We start from the raw sequence: 22,654 nt of genomic DNA on the forward strand, positions 1-22,654 counted from the left end.
TACGATGAAACATGTTTCAAGATTAGAGGTGTAACAATTGGATGAATATATAATGGAGATGTGGTTAAATAAAAAAAAATATTTTTGATTGATTTTATATTTTTAGTAACAACTAATCAATATTTTAATCATAAATAGATACTAATGTACAATTGGCATTATAATAATGCGTCAACCCCAAGACGATCACTGGACGAAATAATTTCAATAATATTTCACTATACAATAATAGGAATTGAGATTCAGTTTAGTTCAGCTGATTTTAATTGCATTATCACTAATATTAACAATTAAAATGCTATTCACATAAATAACTTAATAAAATATGAATAAAATTATTATTTACATGCTTCAAATTTCGTAGATACAATTTTATTTCGGCAGATTATTCAAAAAAAGCTGTCAGTTGTAAAAGTGGCAATGGAAATTAATTTCATATTATCATTCTATCCAATTCTATTTTATAATACTTCAGTTACATTATCACATTTAAATAAATAATAATAAACAGCTTTATCGCACGGAATAATAGAAAATACATCAGTCTTTTTATAACAAAACTTTTCTACTTAAAAAATTATTGTCACTTTCTTAGCTATCCATTAAAATACGTATAAATTGGAGGTTTGCTTTACGAAATATAGTTATGTACAGTACTCCAAATAACACAACCATTTCAATTGAAAAATCCTACAAAAACAAAGCTTTAATAAATACCTTAATTTAAAACTGGTCTGAAATTACTTATCATTAAATTCATTATAATACACATGTAACATTACAAGACCTATCCTAGCAATACTTGTTAATTATTTTATATCACATAGTATGAAAATATCATTCACGTTGATATATCTTTAATAAAGCTCCATTTTCAACGAGCAAACTGTTGACGAGGCCTGTCAAAATTATCAAGGAAACCTGTTTAGCACTTGCTCTATTAAATCTGTCCAACAAATTAGTAGTTATATTTTATCAGAGATAGTCAGTAGCAAGGTTAGAAAGTTACACTCGTGTGTGTCCAGTCAACAGTTCGCACACCCTAATTAAATGTAATAAAAGCGATCTGTACATGCTTTAATAAATAAAGAACAACTGTCGCACGAGCAACTGTTTAAAATCTATAACAACTGTCAAGACTCGAGACTGTACGCGCAGTTTTATCTTCGAATATCGAACGCAGCACGTATACAATATTATACGTATAATACTGATTATTTAATTCTTTTAATATTTAATTAACATTCTCGAGAGCGTTTATCTCGTAATGTGGGACACTTTTACGATGGTGCTACTTATACACTGATAAGAACAGCTAGCAGCCTCGGAAGGTGAACACCCAAGAAGGCACTTTATCCGGATGCATTAAAGGTGCAATTTGCATAAAACGACTTAATAATTAATATAAAATTTTAATTACAAGATAATTTCGCTCTCGAGCCTCAAAACAGATAATGTGACCGTACACCCAACGCTAACGTCTATAAAATTGAAATTTTAAATGGGATGGCAGGGATTATTTATGTTTTACTCGAAGTATAACAAAATTGCAATATAATTAATATAACTTTGAAATGATATTAGAAAATACCATTTAAAGTAGTCTTTATATTCGCGCTTGGGGAGAATAGTAACAACAGAAGTCCATTATCAAATAAATAATAAATTACGCTTCACCGTGTAATGAAACCAATAAATCCAGTTACTTATACAAATTGATGACTTTAACAAATAGCTCTAATAATAAATCGCCCTGAACTGGTCTTATTAGTATCCGTACAACGGTGTAAATTACTAGATCACATTCACACTTAATAGTTGAATAAATTACTCTAAAGAGTAACGCATTTTAGTATCACGCCAGATAAATTAGCATTGTTCAATTGTATAAACAGTTTAAAAAAATATTTACATAAGTCAAAATGGGAAGTGAATATATGCACGCTTCCCGTTCGTAACTCAATACAAAATACTTCACCATGAAGTCCGAGGCACTGGTTGGATAGATAGTCTCTTTCTCTCATCAGTAGCGAGTCTATAAACACGTGTGAACCACTTTTTCCGTGCGACACATTTTGCATTTAACTTCACAACACCAGTGGAACGTGCAGTTACACCGTTCCACAACGAACATAGTCTCAGTCCGGTAGCCTCGGCCGCAACACATAAGGTCGCAGCCGTCGACGCCGATACTCGTGTCGTTGCAGGTACGCCCGTGCGTGCCCGGAATGCCCAGCCTTGGGTTCTTTTCGCAGAAGCCCGGCGATGATTCCAGGTACACGAGGTCTTTAGATCCCGGTGATTTGTGGTCCGGATTGTGCGGCCGTAATTGGAATCGATATCGATCCCTTCGCGGCACTCTGTGGGGCGCCGCGTCGTTCCGTTGTACTGGCGCTTCTAAGTCTGTGTTGGACATCATCACTCTCGATGCGCCATCGAAGCGGTCTTTTAGCGCGTCTCCGACGGAGCGGAAGCTGGGCAACCTCATCCAACACGTTTTCACAGTGCAGGACCCCGACATACCGTGGCATTTGCATTCCTGACGCATCTCCGTTTGCACGTGCTGTATGAAAAAAAAAACAATAAAATTAGATTGTCTCTATATTGAATTGATAAAAATAAAAGGGATTCATATTAATGTTCGAAGTGATGGATGATGTTTAAAGCTCACTTCATCGATCGAATCTTACGATCAAGCAAATTGTTACAAATCGATAGAAGGTGGGCCGATCGTCACAGCGCGTGGACAGATCATAAATCATGCTCTATGGGCATTCATCATTCTAAGAATGTAGATAAATGACGCGAGGATGGAGACAGTAAATATTTTCCTATCTCATAGGGCACACAAAGTTCTTTGTGCCTTTCACATGTAGATAACAACGTACGATATTATCCAAATACGTGTTAAACAATTGTCATAACGGTGTAAATATTCACCAGAAGGACACCCAGTTCGTCCGTCGTGACAGGAATTTAGTTAATTATTCGTTTGGGTGGCTTGCGGCGCCAAACGTCCCTTTTGATGACTTTTGGAGAGAATTGTGGGTATGCAAATGTGGGTGTGCGGTGGGAGGGAGATGTCCGAGCGCAACGAATGAGTGCCTGTTGCGCAGTCGTCGCTCAATGGGCTGAGCCATCCGACGCATAATTAATTTTAGTCATAAGCGACATGTCAAGTGGCTGACGAACGATCGTCACCCGTAATGCTAATGTAAACATGATACGTCATCAGCTACTTGGATGTTTAATGGGCTAGCGTATGAGACCGATGAGTGATTCGAGAGATACGCACCATTCTGCCGGCTTCGTTGTTGTGAAGGTTCATTTTCTCTCTGAGGGTTTTGCCTCTCTCGCCGGTGTCGACGAATTCTCTGCTGAACTTGAAGCCAAAGCCGATGTTGTCGCTGCATCCTCCCCACTTCCAGACTCGAACGTTGGCTGCTGCCGCGGCCCTGGAGCGGTGCGGGGCGCGGTCCACGTGTGAATAATCACACGTACACGACTCGATGGAACCTTCTGCGCATGCGCGTGACACAGCATGTGTCACTCCAGCGCTCGTGATTGCATATATGAATGCAGTCTCTCGACAACCTAGGACAACAACAATTTATATTTAGAAATGTAAATTTAAATAATATATAATATGTTATATTGTATTTTTATGCGCCATTACAATTAGCGTTCTTTGTTAAAAAGCAATATATTATGCGAAACAGCTCTTAAGTGTCCAAAGATCACGTAGATTGCTAAAAACCTGTAAAAGGCAGGTAGCGAGTCTCTTTTTCGTCTTAATATTATTGTTTTGATAATAAGAATATACAGTTTATGGTATTTCACATAGATATGTTTGGTATTCGTATAATTAATTCATCCCAACAACGGAGGGTCCCATATTTTAATCAAACTTTATTACTTCTCGGGGTAAAGGAACAAAAAATTCTCATCACATTAATATGTTTGGTATTAAAATAACCAAAATATTCGAACAAGCAATTTGCAGTGGGAAGGGCATCAGACCCCGACGATCACAAAATGGCATTACACAGATTGTTTTTACTTAAATTTTTGATGTTTTTTTGTCATAGTATTTTATATTATGTCTACATCCTATAATCTAATTCAAATTTATGTTACGAAGTGCAATTTTTAAGTAATAAAAATATACTATGTACAAAACATAAAATCGAAATTATAATTAAGACATGATTACAATATAATCGATGAAATATTAATTTCGAACGAATAAATCGATATTCCGTATCGAATACTATAAATAATTAATGGTCCAGCATTAGAATCAAATACTCATAAAATACAATTAGAGAAAGAGTATATCTCGATGGAAAATAAAAGAAGGAAACTTACCTACCCGAGCGATTATAAATTTGGTCATTACAATCGATTTTGACGCGCATCGAATTTCTTAAACATCGATTAAACTTGAGTTCTTCATCGATTAATATAGACAGAGCGGTATACGTTAATTTATTTATTCGATTCTATGATATTATATTTGCATAAATGTTATGACGTGTCATCAGACAACGAACTTGTTATTCAAAATTTCCACTTAATTTGTACAACGTAATGACTGTATTTTTAAGTCTATTTAAATATTTTATTAACCATTTTTTCCTTCGAAAATTTTGTAAGTAATATGTGTATATGTAAAATTCTCCTTTCTGCAAATTCACTCATACAATAAGTCTAATTTATCTAATGCTTATCTATATGTTTTATATATATAATAACAAAATAAATTCAGGTGAGCTAATTCTGAGCAAAAAGAAAATTAATATCAATTATAAAGTTTTCCCAATTGGTTACAATAATTCGATTTGAATATACATCTCATAATTTTCGTGATATGAACCAACTCCTCTGGTGGGCTTCCGGCCACCTCTTGCATATAAAAACGCTACGCAATAAAAAGTACGACGCGTATTTCTCGTTATTTATAATATTATGTGGAACAAGCGAAGCCATCGTTATTAAGGGCTCAATAAGCAAATGGAATCATTTTTTATTGAGTTGTCATCGTTCGAAGATATAAATTACGCTGAGCCTGAACGCAACGCTGAGGTTCGCGATTCGCTTTTTGCCTTTCCATTTGGGATGTAACAGAAAAGTATTTTATTCAGCAATTACTTGGGACGTTGGACTTGGAATTTTAATGTCAATTTTGTCATTCAATAGCAGGACATTAATTTAAACAACATTCAACGTAATGAGTCGACTACATTCACTGGCAAGTGGGGCATTTGTGTGGGTTGTGACTATTAAAGTATGCAAAAAACAGTCATAAATGCGTATGGAGTAACCGATGATAGTTGTAAATTAACTTGAAGTCGAAATCCATTTCAGTAGGTCAACGGGTCTCGTTATTCTAGTGCAGCTATTAATAATTTTAAAGTACTATTAATAGACGACTACTCCGTTTTTCTATCTTTTTTCCAGTAATAAGATAATAAAATAATTCTAGAAGACAAATCGATTGACTGCGATTATAATCGGATCATAAAGCGATAAACACACGGATATGGGGTATGAGTCAGTGTATCGGAGGTCTGTCGGCGGGGCGCCTTCGCCAGGTGGAATCTACCACGTGCTGGGCCTTACATGCCTTCACACACCACACATCTGGCGACTGGCTCCACATGTGTGCACCCGCTGAGATTTTTATTCGCTACTTTTACTTATCTATTGATGACATAACGGAATATTAACCAATTAAACGGCAACCGGAATAATTTTAATTGGTCCGCGAGTGATTCACTACGCCTAACCCGTCTGACAACGTCTCGACTACTCTTTGTTACGCTAATAAGACGCGAAATATTTATATAAAACTATAAATAATTCAATAATTTATTTCGCTGGCATCCACCATCGATTTCTCGGGACAACAAAAGCCGATTGTCGCATTGCGAATAAATCGCGACGTAGAAAAATTATGACAGATGTAAGAAGGCTTCGTTCGAGAGAACGCATTAGTCACGGCATTAAATAAAATGCAAATTCATTCTATACAGCTAATTAACTGGCCAAATAGTCTGGCGCTATTCAAGTCCAAACGCAGATAACAATTAGGCCCCAAATCACAATCTATCTCTATGTAGGACATGCGATATAATGACTCAGTATTATTTTATTAAGACAATCCAGCCCCATCAAACCGCAGTCAAATAAGTACAGACATGAGTAATGTGAATCTATAAAAGTAAATTATTATTATAACTGATAATAAAGTGCTGTCGGTTGATTATCTGCGCCGATAATAAATGATCCCGAAGGCGGTTTACAGCGCAAGCATCGAGCGATAATGCGTCCTGCCCGATTGACAGTTAATGCGAGGCGTTCACGATTTATAAAAGTCAAAAAATCGTAAATCCAACCGAGCGAGAGCGTTAAATAAAACTTAATCACTGTTGACATTTGATGAACACCTGGCCTCACAGAACAGACCATTAAATAATTCGAAATTAATGTACTAATTAAATATATTCCATCGCATTAAGCCATCACTTCCAAGTGTTTCGAAAAGATTAATTTGAAGGATTGACTTATGACGGTTTCCCGCGTCGGGCTCCTTGCACATTATTATTTATTGCAAGTGGCATTATTCAAATTTGATGAGCCGTAATTACTCAAAACAACCATAAATCACCGCGTTTTATAATATGATGTTTTGCCGGTTTAGAAATCGTTCTATCAGAGAAGGGCAATGAAGTCATTCATTCAGTGTCTTTTTATTTTACGAGCGCATTATGCCACTATTTTATTGCATTATAAGCTACTATATATACTATATTGGTTTTTGTTCTTAGTAGTATATTATCGTGACATTATTTATGCGTTTGTTTAATAGATCGTCTCATACAAGAGAAAATTAACAATGATTTGGAGATCGGTTTCAATGGAGTAATAAAGAGCAATAATTCATTTTCGTTATGCTATCTGAGGGTGATAATTTCCTCACAACAGCACACCGGTGGGCACTGCGACAATTCAAAACTCCGAAGCTGGCAATATATCACTCATTGTGAGTGGCACAAAGCACTTCGAGCTACCACTCGCTACCAGTCTACCCATTCACACAATGAACAAAGACATTTGTTTCCATACTACAGAAAAAGTAGCGAAAATAATTTGATTTAAAACAATCTGTCTCATCATGATAATGAATGTTATTTATAAACACCTAAACTTTTAGATGGAACAACGCTATTTGCGAACAACGGCATTATATCCAGTATCAAATCGACCGTTATTGAAAACAGTACAAAACATAAAACCCAAAACGCTTATCTAATTGAGCATTAAATATTTCATCGCGGGAATTTTATATCCGTTTTATTTTCGGTTAAAATGGTTTTATACGTTTTATCCGCCCACGGCGATGGAATCCACGAGACGAAGGCTCTGCGTACGAGACCTTAAAACAGGAAATGTTTGGTGGAGGTCGTTTTATTGGCCGAGTTACCTGCTATTAGGGGCATCGATAGGTGTAATCGTGGCTTCCGTGGAGCGTGTTCTGATACAGTCGCATCGCCAAACCACGCCACAGGGGGCCTCCCTGCGGGACCCCGGTCCCATATATTTCTCTATTCTCGGGTCAACAATGACCCGTCACATAAAAACTGGACTATTGTACCGTTGTCATCATTTGTGTTAATACGATCCTTGAGGTTTACACCACAATGGATGAAGATGTCGCATCAACTCATCAATGGCGTGTCGACATGTATATTAGTAATGATGCGTGTTCCATCTGGGGGGGCTTTGTTAGTCCCAACTGTAATTATAACAGGGAGAGTCTATTCAGCAAATCGGATGGACTGTAGCGATACGAAATCGCATATTTACGATTGTTTAATGAGTAGCGTTGTGACGAGCTCCCGCGGCGCGACCGTGCATTTTTATGTTTTTCACAAATGAACGTAATTGCAATGTATTAAAAGGTTTATCGCGAAATATTTGCGGCCGGCCATAATACCGCCTGCATGATCGCCCGCCCTGACTGCCCTTAATAAAGTAATATTCTCTAAATGCACACGCATATAACATAAATTTTGTATCGCCTCTTACTCTTTTTATAGAAACATTTAAATTATCATGACGGTGGTCCGCATACTCGCCTTATCTCGTTTTAATTTAGAAAAATTATTCTTATCTTTTGTATTACGTTTGCTTTGAAATAAAAATATTGAATATGTTAAATGCTCTAGGCGTTTCGATTTATGATTGGCAGAGCTAATAATTTAATTCGTTTGCCCCGCTGTCCGTTGCTTGGGCTAATAAAAAAAGACTATCTAACTGAGTAATTGCTGGTCTCGTATTAATGAATTTTATCGCCTTAATTGGTTCTGTCTCAGCAATTTACATTATTCTACTTACATAAATAAGACGGAGCTAATCGCTTTGGGTCCAATTCTTTTTGATTTACCTGTACATTCTTGAAGCTAACAGGTCTATTCTTGCCTCCGGCGGTCGATCCGACTTGTATTTTTTTCAATCGATAAAATATTAATGTTGTGTAAACATATAAATCTAATTGCTATTTGTTACAAATTATATTTCAAACGAACCTTCAAAATATTTGTAGCCTACGCGACATGATTTCAATTTGTATGTTTCCGATTGACCTCCGTTTGACCATATTATCATAATTATTTATAGACCCGATTGATATCGAATTTGTATTCATGTATCATTAATATGTTATGAATAATCGTACACATGCAGCGAATATGCATATGATGTTTAAATGTGTACGCTTTAAATTACGATATCTGTTTCGTTTGAAAGCTTTTAAGTCGTGGTAACAGACGCTGTGTCTCGACTCGACCGCTGGACTGTGTTCAAAGAGCGAGTTAATAGAAACATCATTTACAGAAAGCGTTTGCGCATTTCATTAACAGAAGAGACAGGGGTCAATAACCGTGGCGCCCGGCTTCCTAAGTCATCCCGATATCGCCCCGAATTGAAAATGAGATCGAATTAGACCGAGATACGGCTGCGTATGCTCTTAATTCCAAAGATAACCTTCTTAATGCAGGCTGAACTCCGTTCTATGTCTGAGAAACGTTTTTTTGTACTGATAAATGCATTTCCTTCTAAAACGTTACGTTCATTCAACTCGCGTTTGTTTTTGTTTAAAATAACATTAGATCGAAAGATCGAGATTTGATTTACAATACTAGCCATTTTTTGCTATAAGTCTTGTTGTACCAGCCAGATGTTCGCAGTTCGCAGGCTCATAATAAGGCGTATCGCGTACAAAGCATCGAAATTGGACACCGGAGATAGGGCAGTCCTGATTCAAGCTACAAAATAACATATGCAGTTATAAAACTACCCGCCACAACCATTTTAAACCTTATCACCGAGGAATTGCGCGCTGCGTCGAATGAATCTTACGTAAAAAGCTTTTTGTTGTTAACATTTTAATTTTCGTAAGTGCACCTTTTATGAATTTAATCTCGCCTCTTTATTATTACGTACCCATTACAACATTATCCATACAAAATAAAATGTATGTGACTTTCTCTAGTGAGTTATTAAGTCTGAGATTTAGTATGTGCCCACCGAATTTAGTAGTATAACAGGTTTTCTGACGGTAATGGATATATTTGCTGATTTGTATCTATCGATAAAATCACATCTATTCAAAGTAATTGAATGAAATGACCCCATTGATGGATAATAGAAATCTTATGCGTTCTGGAATTCCAGATTTTAATATCATTCGGACTATCAATTGAAGAGTCTATTAAGATGAAAGTTGCTAGCATAAATAGTTATCTAATTCGAAGTTTAAAATAAAAAGAGCCATACACGAACGAGATTTTGAACGTCATTCGTTTGTGTAATCGATACGGGATGTTTTATCTTGATGAGCCCTTTATATGTGCCCCCAACGCGCTACCCTCCCGATGAATGCAGATAACATCTCTAAAAGGGTTGCCAACTAAAGATATCACTTAATTTGTAGCCACTCTTTGTAACCGGGATTAGCTTAGATACAAACCTTTTTGTGTACAAGGTTTTTTAACAAATTCTGCATTGAAATACAGTTTTGATCGTATTTTTTAAGAGATTACTTCACTTAAACGTCTCAATGTCTCATATTATTATCTGCAGGGATATTTACAGCTTATCTTCTTATGTTATTTTAAACGTTTTGCTCCTTTTGTGAGGACAAAATTGAGACAAACGAATGACGCGTGTTCTTATATTCACTATTTATGTTTCTTTGTTATGTTTTTTATTTAATATTGGCAAAGGATAATCGGGGTCCGGACATTAACTTGTCAGTCTGTATCAGAATTTATTCTTAATTAAGTCCATAATAAACAATTTATATAACTAAAATTTTGTGTTTATTGCGCTTATACGCTCTGCAGTAGGTAGGCGATCGTAATTATATACTCAATATTGTCGTCTGTCGTTATGTTAAATTCTCCATTAGTATCTTTTGAGTATTGTTATCCAGATGATATTTAGTTAATCGGCTGTTGAAATCTTAATCGTATTGAATTCAAGTTCTCTGTTTATTAATTCAATGATGATTATTTTCAAATACTTAAGGACATTTTTTGATTCAAACATATCGTATTATAAATATTTATAAACAACTTGGAGTTTTTGGTTTGCATCATTAGTCGTCTCAGTATCCGAATAAGGTGCGACATTGATTTAAGAGGAAATAGAATTGGTTATACAAATTGAAATAGCGACTTATTAAGAATTACCAGCCATTTACTAAATAAACTATGTTCGCAAAATTGTATAAAGACCCCACGTACGATACCCCTCATTCATGTTTTACATTGATAAATTATACAATATGCTTGCTTGATAAAATCAATAATAGAATTATAAATATTACAAGGAATATATGCTAGCATTGGTATATTGATGTATAATTTGTAATTTGTGTATAGGGTCCATATATCTGCAAAATATTAAAAACGATTGAATGGTTAAACTCACCTCTATCAACTATCTTGCCGAATAAATTCTTGCCCCTCAGGAAGTTTCTCGTTGAACAGTTCCATCTTCGATATTTAAACTGGTGCTGGCACTCTGCGACGGCCATGCTGGCTCCCTTCGCGACCGCGGCCAGCACCCCAGGGTTCTCTCGCGCTAAGCGGCGCTGCTTCCGCCGTAGTGTCGCGTGGACCGCCGGGTCCATGTATAGCACGCCGGGTGAGAGTGGTGACAGATTGTTCGGCTCGCCGGCCTTTGCTATACCCCTGTGAATGGAAATAGATCTTAAACTGTGTAACTTTAGAGACTAAAATAGCTTTATATTATTTTCAACAATGTATAACCTTTTCAAATATCGGAAAAGCTTATGTTAATCAATTTATTAAACATTGTTATAACAACACACTTCTTTGAATGCCTAAAAAACAGCAGCTTAGTAGTCAAGAGCATGACAAAAGCTCACGTTGCTTAACGGTTATCTGAAAACAATGCAAAAACAACACCCTAGCTGCACTGAAACGCTAAAAAAATAATCCTAATAAACCGGAACGCCACTTAAGGCAATGGGTGCAACTCGAAATGAAATGCTCATTTGGGAAGGCAAAGACAACAAACAATTGACGACCGAACTGTCAATCCGCAGACGTTTAGATAAATATTTGCGTCGCGCATTAATCCTCAAGGGCTAAGCGAACAAACAGTGGGACGATCCACATCTCAACCTATTGACTCTGCCCTGACCACGCTCCGGCTCACTGCATACGTACACATGCGAAACATCGCTTTCAAATAGAATATAACGTCCATTGCTCGCCACCCACGCTCAAATTCTTTTATTCTATTCTCAAACACGCAATACACATTACGTGTTTCATATCTAGCTATGTTTGTATGTATTTAGTATTACATAATGAAGGTTTGTCTCACAAAAACGTAGTGCACTCTGAGCTGGAAATCGTATTATATTTACCTTTCTTTGTAGTCAAGTGTTACGTAAATATGAACGCGTTCGTCGGAAATTGTGTTTCCTCCGAGAATTTGTAGGTCGGTTTTGGAACTATGATATGTTTTTAAGATACATTCTTCAACAGTTTAAAGTGCTATTAAGGCATAGAACGGTAATTTAAATGTCATTTCGTATAAAGAAAAATAACATCTGTAACATTTAATGTCATTGTAAATTAATTAGCAACGAACGAGTTAACATGTTTAAATGTTAATATTATAATATTACATTGCGTACATAGTATAGGGCTTTTAGTTGATGTATGTAAATTTAAAATTGAACAGAAAAATACAAACGAGAGATGAGCGGCCGTCCTTACAGCGAGATCATATTGACATAACTAAAAACAAAGCAAAGGATCCATATTTGTTCATCCGTGCGTAAAGTCCTCTACACTTGTCACTTTGGTAGGAAATCAAATATAACAGAGATCCTCAAGAAAAAATAATGAATACCTTTCACGGGTAAACGCAATGTTTAAACAGTGATAAAGACTGTGTGAATGTGTCAAAATAACAAATATTTTGTCCGAGTTCTTGTCTCGGATAATTAAAACGTCTCTTTGCTTCTTTTAGCATTCGTTATCCGTATTTGGATATGGATTAATGAATATATTCTAGATACGAAATCGTTTATTGGATAGCACAGTGAACGGTGTGACCTGTTTACTGTTACTAGTTTTTCGCTGACCAGCTTGTTTAAATGTTTCATGCTTCATTACGTCGTGTTGTACATGGTCACTCAGTTCATCACTTTTTCCAAGTTTTGAATAAATTAAGCGAGCCGACAATGGAAATGCAATTCGTTTAACAGCGGCTACCTTTCTTGTATGTAATTGATACTTTCAAGCTTACTACACGTTGCATTTATTTAAATATTTAATTGTCGGTCTGCCGAATTAATCATTAATTAAGGGTTTATAAACAAACAAAGTTTTTTATCGAGGCGGTTGGTCGTTTCTACTAATTCTAGTGTAACGATTGTATTTTTGTCCACACGATATAAATAAAGTAATTAATTTCGATCACATCCCATCTTAATCACTTTGATAACACAAAACTACCATCAAAAAGATAATTGTGACAAGACTGCCTCTTAAACGTCTGCAACGTGTTGGCGATTCGAGACACGCGCGTTGAATACAAATTAAGCTTTTATTATTTAATTTGTTGCTATCGCAGGCGTTAAAATTTCATGTTTTCACCCAGTCTAATGTGACCTGTCACCGTGTTGTATGTTGCATATATCTTTGAGAAGTAATACCTTATGATACAGTCCTTTTTACAATGGTTGTATTATCAAAATAATCCGCAACACGATTTCCATTGTAATGTAATATGAAGTACGTGATATGAGTAACAAACTGGGTTTTGCTGAATTATTTCAATATTTGATTACTGGTTTTAAATTTACGACCGTCTTTTGTAGCAGGTTTGTGTTATTTTTGAGTACGATTTCTGAAGCGAATGAAGATATTTACATAAATAATACGCAGGTTATATATATACTCAGAGAATATGAATAATAATATAAAAATTAAACGGTTAAATCGTAAAAAGAAGTAATAATAAGTTAGTATCGATAATTTGTATGATTTTAATTTATTTCCAGTACCACAATACAATACACCTTGTATTATAATATTCACAGATTAAGGTGTTGATTATAAAAACAAATAATATATAATTAAACTACGTCATACAATATTAAAAAGAAATTAAAAAAAAAAAATTGCCGACGGTAAAATAACTTCGATTTACACATAAATTTTTCTTGAATTAAATCTCATTTATAGAATAATTAATAACAAAAATGTATGTTTGTTCAGCGTAACGCGCACGCGCCACTTCTTGTTAACAAAATGATAGTAGGAGATAAGTTATATTATAGATCTATAATATTATAGATGCGTTATAATAAATTCAGTGTTTGAAAAAACGTCCCGATACAAGAAATTACTATACTCGTAGGTATTGGTTAAAGAAAGGTATTAAAAAACAACAAAAGAAAATTTAATTTATGAATTGTGAGATATACAATTAATAAATACGATAACTAATTTGTTGTTACTATTAAAATTGATCTGATGTATATATTAATCCTATTTACATTACGATTAATATTAGCGATAAGTGACTCATATAAAATTCATATAAAATTTGCCGACGGCCGGCGCGTGAACTTAGTAGATAGGAACTTTTTGCTTATTATAGTTTATATTAAGCCACTTTCTGTGGAACGATTAATAAATATATAATATACGAAAATACGATAGAATTATATATATGTTTATTGTACTTTAACTATTAAATTATAATTTAATACATCGCTTTTCTAGTTTTCTATCAGTAAAAATAAATGTTTGTTTGACGTATTCCATAAAGCTTTGCGTAATTTTTACAAGCAATAATATAAAAATCTCAGTCATAAATACGTTAATGGTTAAACGCGATTAATTTTATTAGCCGTTAATAAAATGTTTACGCCCTGTTCCCTTCGTAAATAACATTGCACGTTGTTATTTTGTTTTAATGAACGCGGATATGAAGTAACGCTTTATTTTTATTATGACTACAAGTAATTAAATTTATTTTATACTGATTTAACATAAACTTTATAACCTTCATATACGTTTCTATAAGTATGTATTAATTGTGTTATGTTTATAATATATACTCATCAATGGACATGACACAATATCTTTAATTTTAAGAATAAAATTATGTTCTCCACGACATTCTATACTCTATGACATAGATTATACAAAACAGATAACAGAAAGCAGTGATAGTCTATTCAAATATAACTTGAGGCTCCTGTCACTCACTAAGACGACTCATCAGTCTGGCCACGACTTATAAACTTTTACTTTTATCTTTATAACATTTGATGAAAATATCTTATAGCATACTAAGTATGACTTATATTGTAACTGTCTATTTATTGTATTTCTGATTACTGTTATTAGTATATCTTGGATATTTATGTTTAAGAAAGTTTATTGTATAGAAGATATAATTATGCTCATACGAAGTTAATAATCAAATTAAGTTCTCAACATTGCTGTATGCTATTAACTTACTCGTGTTATTTGTACACTATAAAACTACAAATTCCTAATATACGAAGCGGATTCAAACATTTTTATAATCTGTATCGAACAAACTATTAAAAGCCAAGTAAAGCAATAAACCCATAATAAGTTCAACGTTCACTAAAGAATTACTACAACATTCCAATGTACGCGTCTTTCCATTGATTAGTATCGACCATTTAACATCTCAGTAACTCATATGGCTGGTAGAACACGGATTTTATTTCGTTATTAACTTTTACTGCGCAATTATCGATCTTACGCGGTTCTGTTTATATCTTCGTTAATGATCCGCTAATTATCTGGTATCGGACGTATGGGAGATATTTTAACATCTGGCCGTGGAATGTGAGTGCATCAACATAACCATCGTTCAACTTCAAATGCAATGCAAAGTTTACAATCACGAGAAACGATTACGCAAAGTTTTCATTTATCTAACAAATTCTAACAGAACTAATAAACAAGCAGTAATAAAAACAAAAGTGACATTGACGTGCAATGTCAGAGGGTCGGATCGCCGATGTCACTCACCACCACATACTGCCGCGGCCTCTGCGCGGCTTGCTGCCGCCGGCTTCGCACCTCACACACAGAAACAGCACAAACAAGCACAGACACTTCATTCTGCGATGGGCGGACCCGTGGCTTCACATGAGCGCGATCGTTCGCAGCACAGTACGATCTGACGAGCGTCCGGCGACTTCGCCAAGGCGGAGTCGTGATGGTGGGAGTTTACCTGCCGAGCCGGCCACCGCCCGTTCGGGCTCACACTTTTTTTATCGCCTCGGTCATTGAGTTATGCAATTTGGTTAGATAATGCTATTGGATTATGAGCATCATTGTTCGCCGCTCATTAAAGCGATGCGTCGGATTGTTTATAGATAGGAGATCGTTTTTTTAATTTGTCATAAGTCATTTTCTTATTATTAGATAGCACAGTTTTATAATGCCTTGTAAATAGAATTACCTCTTTGTTATTTAATTAAGCTTTTTTATTTTTTTTATATATTTACTTTGAAATTAATAAAAAAAAAATACAAGTCTATACTAAATTATAAAGTGTGATTTTTGTGAGTTTGTGACTTCGTAATTTCTGGTTCTACCTAACCGATTTGAAATAATATTTTATCAATGAAAAACCATGTAATTTGTAAGTGTGTTGGGCTATATTTTATTTTAATTCTATCCCAGTTCCACCCGGGTGGCGGAATGGGATTTTAAACCGACCATACTAAAAACCAAGTAGGTTTTCAATTCTACAATTTCACAAATTGTTTATGTTGTTAATGGATAATTGTGTGGGTTTAAATTGATTGACGTGATTCATTTTTGTGATTAAAAGAAACATTTTGACATTTTCTCACACTTTAACGGGTGGGATACTTTCCTCCAGGAACCTTTTTGTAGAAAATTATTTTATGAAAGAATAGTTTATTCATTTAATAAAGTCAAATTACTTACAACTAATCAAAGCCTGTTTAATTAAAGTCATTCTCATCTTAAAATCGAAAATATAACGAATTGTGCGCGTAAAATAAAACATGCTGTTTAACGTGCATGCGTATGTATGCGTACCTATAGTGAAAAATATTAGCAAGATTGTTTCCATAATAAGCAATCGCTTAACAAAGTCGACAAGAACGAATACGTAGAATCCAACACCATAAAAATGGCGAATAACCTTTCTGACCTGATTCACAATAGATCCATTATGAGCACGGTACAATAGAGCAATAACTTACATTGTTTTACATATCTGTGTGTTTGTTAAGGGGTTGTTCTGGGTATAATGCGAATTACCTAGTAAGTCTGTAATTTGTACGCTTCCTTATTAGTAACGTGTATTTGTATATTTATTTCTTTTTTTATTTTAAAAAGAACCTTCAATACTCGAGGAAAAGAACTATTTTGCATTTGTATTTAGTAAAAATAATAAATTAAATGCACGTTTTTTATTTGTCTGGTTATTTATTTCTGATTGTTAATTTTAAGATTTCATGATTTTTGTGATAAGACAAGGTAAATATTTGTAAGTTAAAAAATTGTAGCTCGTTTATTGCTACATCATAGTTGTGTGAATAATTCATCTTATGTGATATTAGTAAAATGATTATACCAGAAGAACTTATTACATACCGACATATGTATAGCGTAATGATTGAATTTGTATGATAAATGGTTGAGTAAACATTTTTTTTTTGAGAATGAAATTATGTACTATTAAAATAATAATTTTCTTGATATATGTCATGTCGGTGCATTCGAATAACTTGATTATTTAAATTTATCTCGCTATCAAGGTGACAAACATATTTTTACATAATAAAAATATTTAACCATCTTTGTACTTACAAATAACCAAGTTCCTACGATAATTTAATGCAACGCTGCGCGGGCGGCTTGCGCGCGCGCCGGTAGGAGGGGCGGCGGCGACCAATCAGAGCGCTGGACGGGAACTCACTGCGCACGAGTGCCACAACACGTGCTACGGGCGCGCAGACAACGCGTTCCTTTCGATATTTAAATAAAGAATTTGATTTTTTATTGATTATAGCCTATTATTATTACTTATAAATGTGTGATAAATATAACAAATTATAATATATCTAACATTTTAAAATACAATCACGAATGACGCTGCTTTTTATAACTCTTATATTATTTTATTATAAGGCTAGTCATTGAAAAAATATGATCACTTTTTGAATGCGATTTTAATTTCTGGGTGGAATGGGTTTTATTTGACATATATCAATATAAAATCGAAAATTATGGCGAAGTTTGCGAATAATTGCCGCTATTGCATCGTTATTAAGAAAAGACATCAACGCGCTATTGACGCGTATTCTGTAAATTGCGTAAATTTATGTTTCTCTGATGTATTAAATATCATAATACATGCCTCAATAACAATTATACTTTATCTTCTTCTAACATAGCATACACCAAAGATGTATATTATATATTCAATTACTTCTTTAAATGTTTCACTACTTTCAGGTAAGTAAGACTACAAAAAGCTTGCCTTAAGCTATGAAATAAATTAAAATCTTTAACCGGAAGCATTTTATTGCCTCGATATTTTTAGACAATATCATATAATCTTTTTTGGCGTAGAACATAACAATCTCATCCACAAATAAACGACAAAAAAATACGCTTAAATTATTATTTTCAACAAAAATTTGAATCGCCTTCTAATTGTGAGAATTAGACTAAATTTATATTGGATCACTTGTCAGGACCAAGTTTTCAAATAAAAAAATAATCATAAAAATCGATTCACCAAGTAAATAGTTATGAGGTTAGTTATTTGTTAATAGGTTAGTTATTTGAATTAATAACCTCCTGTAGTCGGTTAAAAATGAATCACATTTTAGTTAACTATTGCAGGTACTTAAGTAACACTCGAATATTTCAAAGAAGCACAAAAACAATGTCGCGTGCGTCGAACATATGTTCCCATTTGACATATGTTATTTACGACTTAATTGCGATTTCATGTTTGCTACAGATGCTCTCTTAGGAAGCTGGCTGGGTGTACTGCATTGCATACTATTTTGAACACTTCACCGATAAACTACTAACTACTAGGGCGGACCTAGATATTTCCTATTGCATTTATTTACGTAAAACTATGCATATTCTATTCTGCATAAAAATAGTAAACTGTCACTACATTAAATTTAAATAGTTATTTAATAAATTTATATCTTCACCCATTCGCAATTTCCGATACGTAATAAATCCAAGAAAAATAAAGTAAAATTGATAACCGATGATTTTTTAAAGTCGGTTTAAAACTATGTTTATAATTATCACAATAGCAAACATTTATCATTATCTACCTCCTTCGTCTTTGTATAATTTATAATTCGACAACCATAATTGCAATAATGTGCCAATCAATGCTAACAATAAGCCCATAGAGAATAATAAAAATAGTAATGAGAGCTCCCATTGATGCCTTAACCAGAATCTAGCTTCTGCCTTCACAATAATAAACAACAATTTCTAAACAACCGGACTGTAGGAAACAATCATAATTTACAGCGCATTTTGTGACTGCAGTGAAATAATTAACGGACTTATTCTCAATAATTTGCCGTGACATTCCTGACTTACACCTCTGAGCACTATTCAGGTTACAGTTACTGAAAAGTGTTCTGTATTACAAGCTGACAAAGTTCATATTCTAATTGCGGTGCTTATGCTAGCTAAATGTTGGTGAAACAGAAGTGTCAATTATTACAGGCATCTATTTTGAGATGATCTTCAATATGTTTTAAACTTTATGTATGAACGGTTAAAGTGCAAATTCTATTACAAAAAGATTTTCAATGAATTCTAAAGTGTAGTCTCCAACTGATACCGTAAAATTTTATTCAAAGCTCGCTTTGATTAACTTCTGTTTAATGTTGCTATTATTATTCAGTCCTAAAAATCGTCACATTTTTTTCTTACATAACGCATAATAATGTGTAAGATAAATTTCTAGAAAGTAGAGTAAAAAAAGAAGGACCACAAAATCGAATATTAAATTTAAATTTACATATTCAACTATAGAAAAGTTTGTTAGACTAGAATAGCATTAAGCATCCCATTAGTTAGTTAGTTTAGTTTTAGTCTAGTCAAGATAGGCTAATCTATACATAGGCCTACTGCAAAAATCAATCTGTGAAAGTGACCATAGAGACGACGTGGAAACGTACTCATATTTTGACATTAAAACCTTCTGAATCATTACATTATATCAGAAATACCAACGGTAAGAGTATAAATTTTTTTTATAAAAAAAAATTATGGACTATATGGCTGATACTAAAGTACCATATACTTTAGTATAAGGGTATTTTATAATAAACGGTTAAAACAGAAACGTTATGATTCGTAATTTTTTGACCGCAGACCATACGTTTTTTTTTCTAAGTGTGTAAAAATTGAGGTTTTTGAAACGTAATTTTCTCCTTTCCCTCCGCCTCACCCGCGTTGTCAAAGGTATTTCTTATGTCTCCACTCTCCTAAGTCACAAAAATCTTACAATAAGATCGTTCCGCTGCGAACCGAAAGAAAATCAAACAAACGAAAAAACTTTCGCATTTATATTATTAGTATATTAGTGAGGATTAGGTTTTAACAATGATACTAAATTACAGCTGGATGGGAATTTTTATACCCCTTTTTATTTCTGGTCGTATTTGACGGGACTATTTATTAATTATGTAGTAATAGTTATAAATTAATAACTATATATAGAAACTTATATAAAGAAACCAATTTAATTATTAATTTATGTCGATTTCCTGATTGATTTCAAACATAAGCTACAGCTGCTTTATAAATACGAAAAGAATAAGCTATGATAGTTTTTATTATATTTACATTGCTATGAAAACGAAACCGGAGACGTTATTTGCCCAACAATTGTCCCAACTAACATTCTACCAAGAAAAACAAACAGCTTACTGCCAAAAACGATAAGTGATTCACACAACTTTCCCATCCTTCGCTTATCTCAACACAAAAATCCCTCTTCTAAGACAATACGCAACAAATACACCATAAAACCATACCTTCAAAACGACCTATTTGATTTTCACATGTACCATCAAAAGTCAATCATATTGGCCAAACTTACAGTCGAATATTACTCAGCAAATATTCCCGGATAACGTTATACTCTTTTCAATGTATGTTTATTGCTGGAAGTAAATAATTTTTATTATGTTTACAGATAGACGTGGTTGGCAGTTCAAAGCGGTGTGGTCGCCTCCCAGCGAGATCAATTTGAAAAAGGGTTTTATGGTGATGACAACTGTATTAGTAGCTCATTTTTGTATAGGAATTGTTAAAGAAACGCTAAATTCGACACTCGGTAGGGTAATGATTTATCTATGACGGGGCAAGTTTGTGCTCAAATAATAGCGAGAAATATACGATGTCATCTTTTTAATCCGGTCGTTATTTCATGGTTGGATGTTTAACATGGGAAGAATATTTATGAATATTAGAATATGTATGTATTTATATATCATACGTTTATTGAATATCATATCGAAATAAGGCTAGTAAGACTAGATACAAACATTAGGTAGATTATTCAATAACGTTTGTGATGTATAGGTAAATATTATCACCATACCTACATGTATTAATATAACATATCCTTCTTAATAGATTTATACGACAAAAAGTGAAATACAAACAAAATACATTATATTCATTGACTATTGCACCACAGAATAATACAATAATACAAATTGTACTCATGAGATACAATAAGACTTTAATGATAAAACGTATTTGTTCTCAACAAATAAGCTTTTTAACCTACTTCAAATAAGGAGGAGGTTATCAATTCAACGGTTTTTTTTAGTTTTTTTTTTTGTGTTTGTTACCTCATAACTTTTTTCTGAGTGAACCGAATTTGAGCATTCTTGTTGCATTTAAAAGTTATTACTTGTCATGTGGTCCCATTTCAATTTGTTGTAGATATGATAATTTAGAGGTTTACCTTTTTGTTAAAAATTATTATTAAACACAATGTCTAAAAAATTATGCTAATGCTCATAATATAAAGTCGTATACTTACAAAATAATACACTAAAACTAAACTTTTTGCTAAATAACTCTACATTCATTGATATCAATATTCATTACGACAAACCACAGGCGCCTCATTTCCTAGATAATCATTAGCGAATTCATCAGAATCACCGTGAGATTTTACACCAAACAACCATTCATTTCGACTTACAATATCTGACCCGAGCTTTAAGCGCAAAAAATTGAGACATCGAAATTCTTGTTCGAATTTAGAAACGATAAAATCACCGCCCTTGCCTATCATTTACACTAATAGCATTTTAATATCACGTCTTAGTCATATGACCACAAAAACTCCGGCGCGTAAAAAATGGTTTCTGAATGGATTTTAATCAGTCTAGACGGCTGAACGTCAAATTAATCCTCTTAGTTAAAACAGTAAATTGGATTGATTACGCAAGATTTTCGAGTGATGCTTGTATGTTTTTGTTGTCCGACCTCCCGCGTTCATTGTCAGTCAATAATCTGTGATAGAAAAAGAATTTCTGATCAAGTCTACAGCAATATTGTTGTTAAATTTTAGTGAATTTAATTTTCGATGTTGTGAATAGAAAAAACAAATTTTGAGACCAAAACTTTTTCCAATTGTGCACATTTATTCGATTAATGAAAATGCTACTTAAACTAATGAAGTATACATGTATATGTATATATTAACATCTGCTGCATAGATATATATATATAATTTATAGATAACAATTGAAAAAGTAATAATGAAATATTTCAATCTTTAGTGACAATATATTGCAATATAAAATGTCTACACTTATGTTAGTTTAATCGGTAGGAAATTTCCGTAAACAATTTTTGCTAATTTTCTATTTTTAGCATACTCAAGTGCTCGACCCTACTTTGTTTTTGTAAATATGAAGCTCTCTCAAACGAGTGTAGGGTCGAGCTTCCTGCCATCACATAAGTGGTTTATTAATAACATTGAATATATTAAAATA

General features: G+C 33.7%; 1 protein-coding gene across 1 annotated transcript; it reads right to left on the reverse strand.

Moving 5' to 3' along the window:
* Positions 1–563: 563 nt before the first annotated feature.
* Positions 564–15,776, reverse strand: LOC119831883 (protein Wnt-1). The gene is made up of 4 exons (XM_038355829.1): positions 15,630–15,776; positions 10,999–11,261; positions 3,296–3,594; positions 564–2,563 (listed from the first exon to the last, which is right to left on the reverse strand). The coding sequence occupies exons 1-4, from the start codon at positions 15,719–15,721 to the stop codon at positions 2,036–2,038; spliced, it is 1,182 nt and encodes a 393-aa protein (XP_038211757.1). The 5' UTR covers positions 15,722–15,776; the 3' UTR covers positions 564–2,035.
* Between the last annotated feature and the right edge of the window lie 6,878 nt (positions 15,777–22,654).

Source organism: Zerene cesonia, chromosome 1 (genome assembly GCF_012273895.1).
Source record: "Zerene cesonia ecotype Mississippi chromosome 1, Zerene_cesonia_1.1, whole genome shotgun sequence".
Taxonomy (NCBI): Eukaryota; Metazoa; Arthropoda; class Insecta; order Lepidoptera; family Pieridae; genus Zerene; species Zerene cesonia.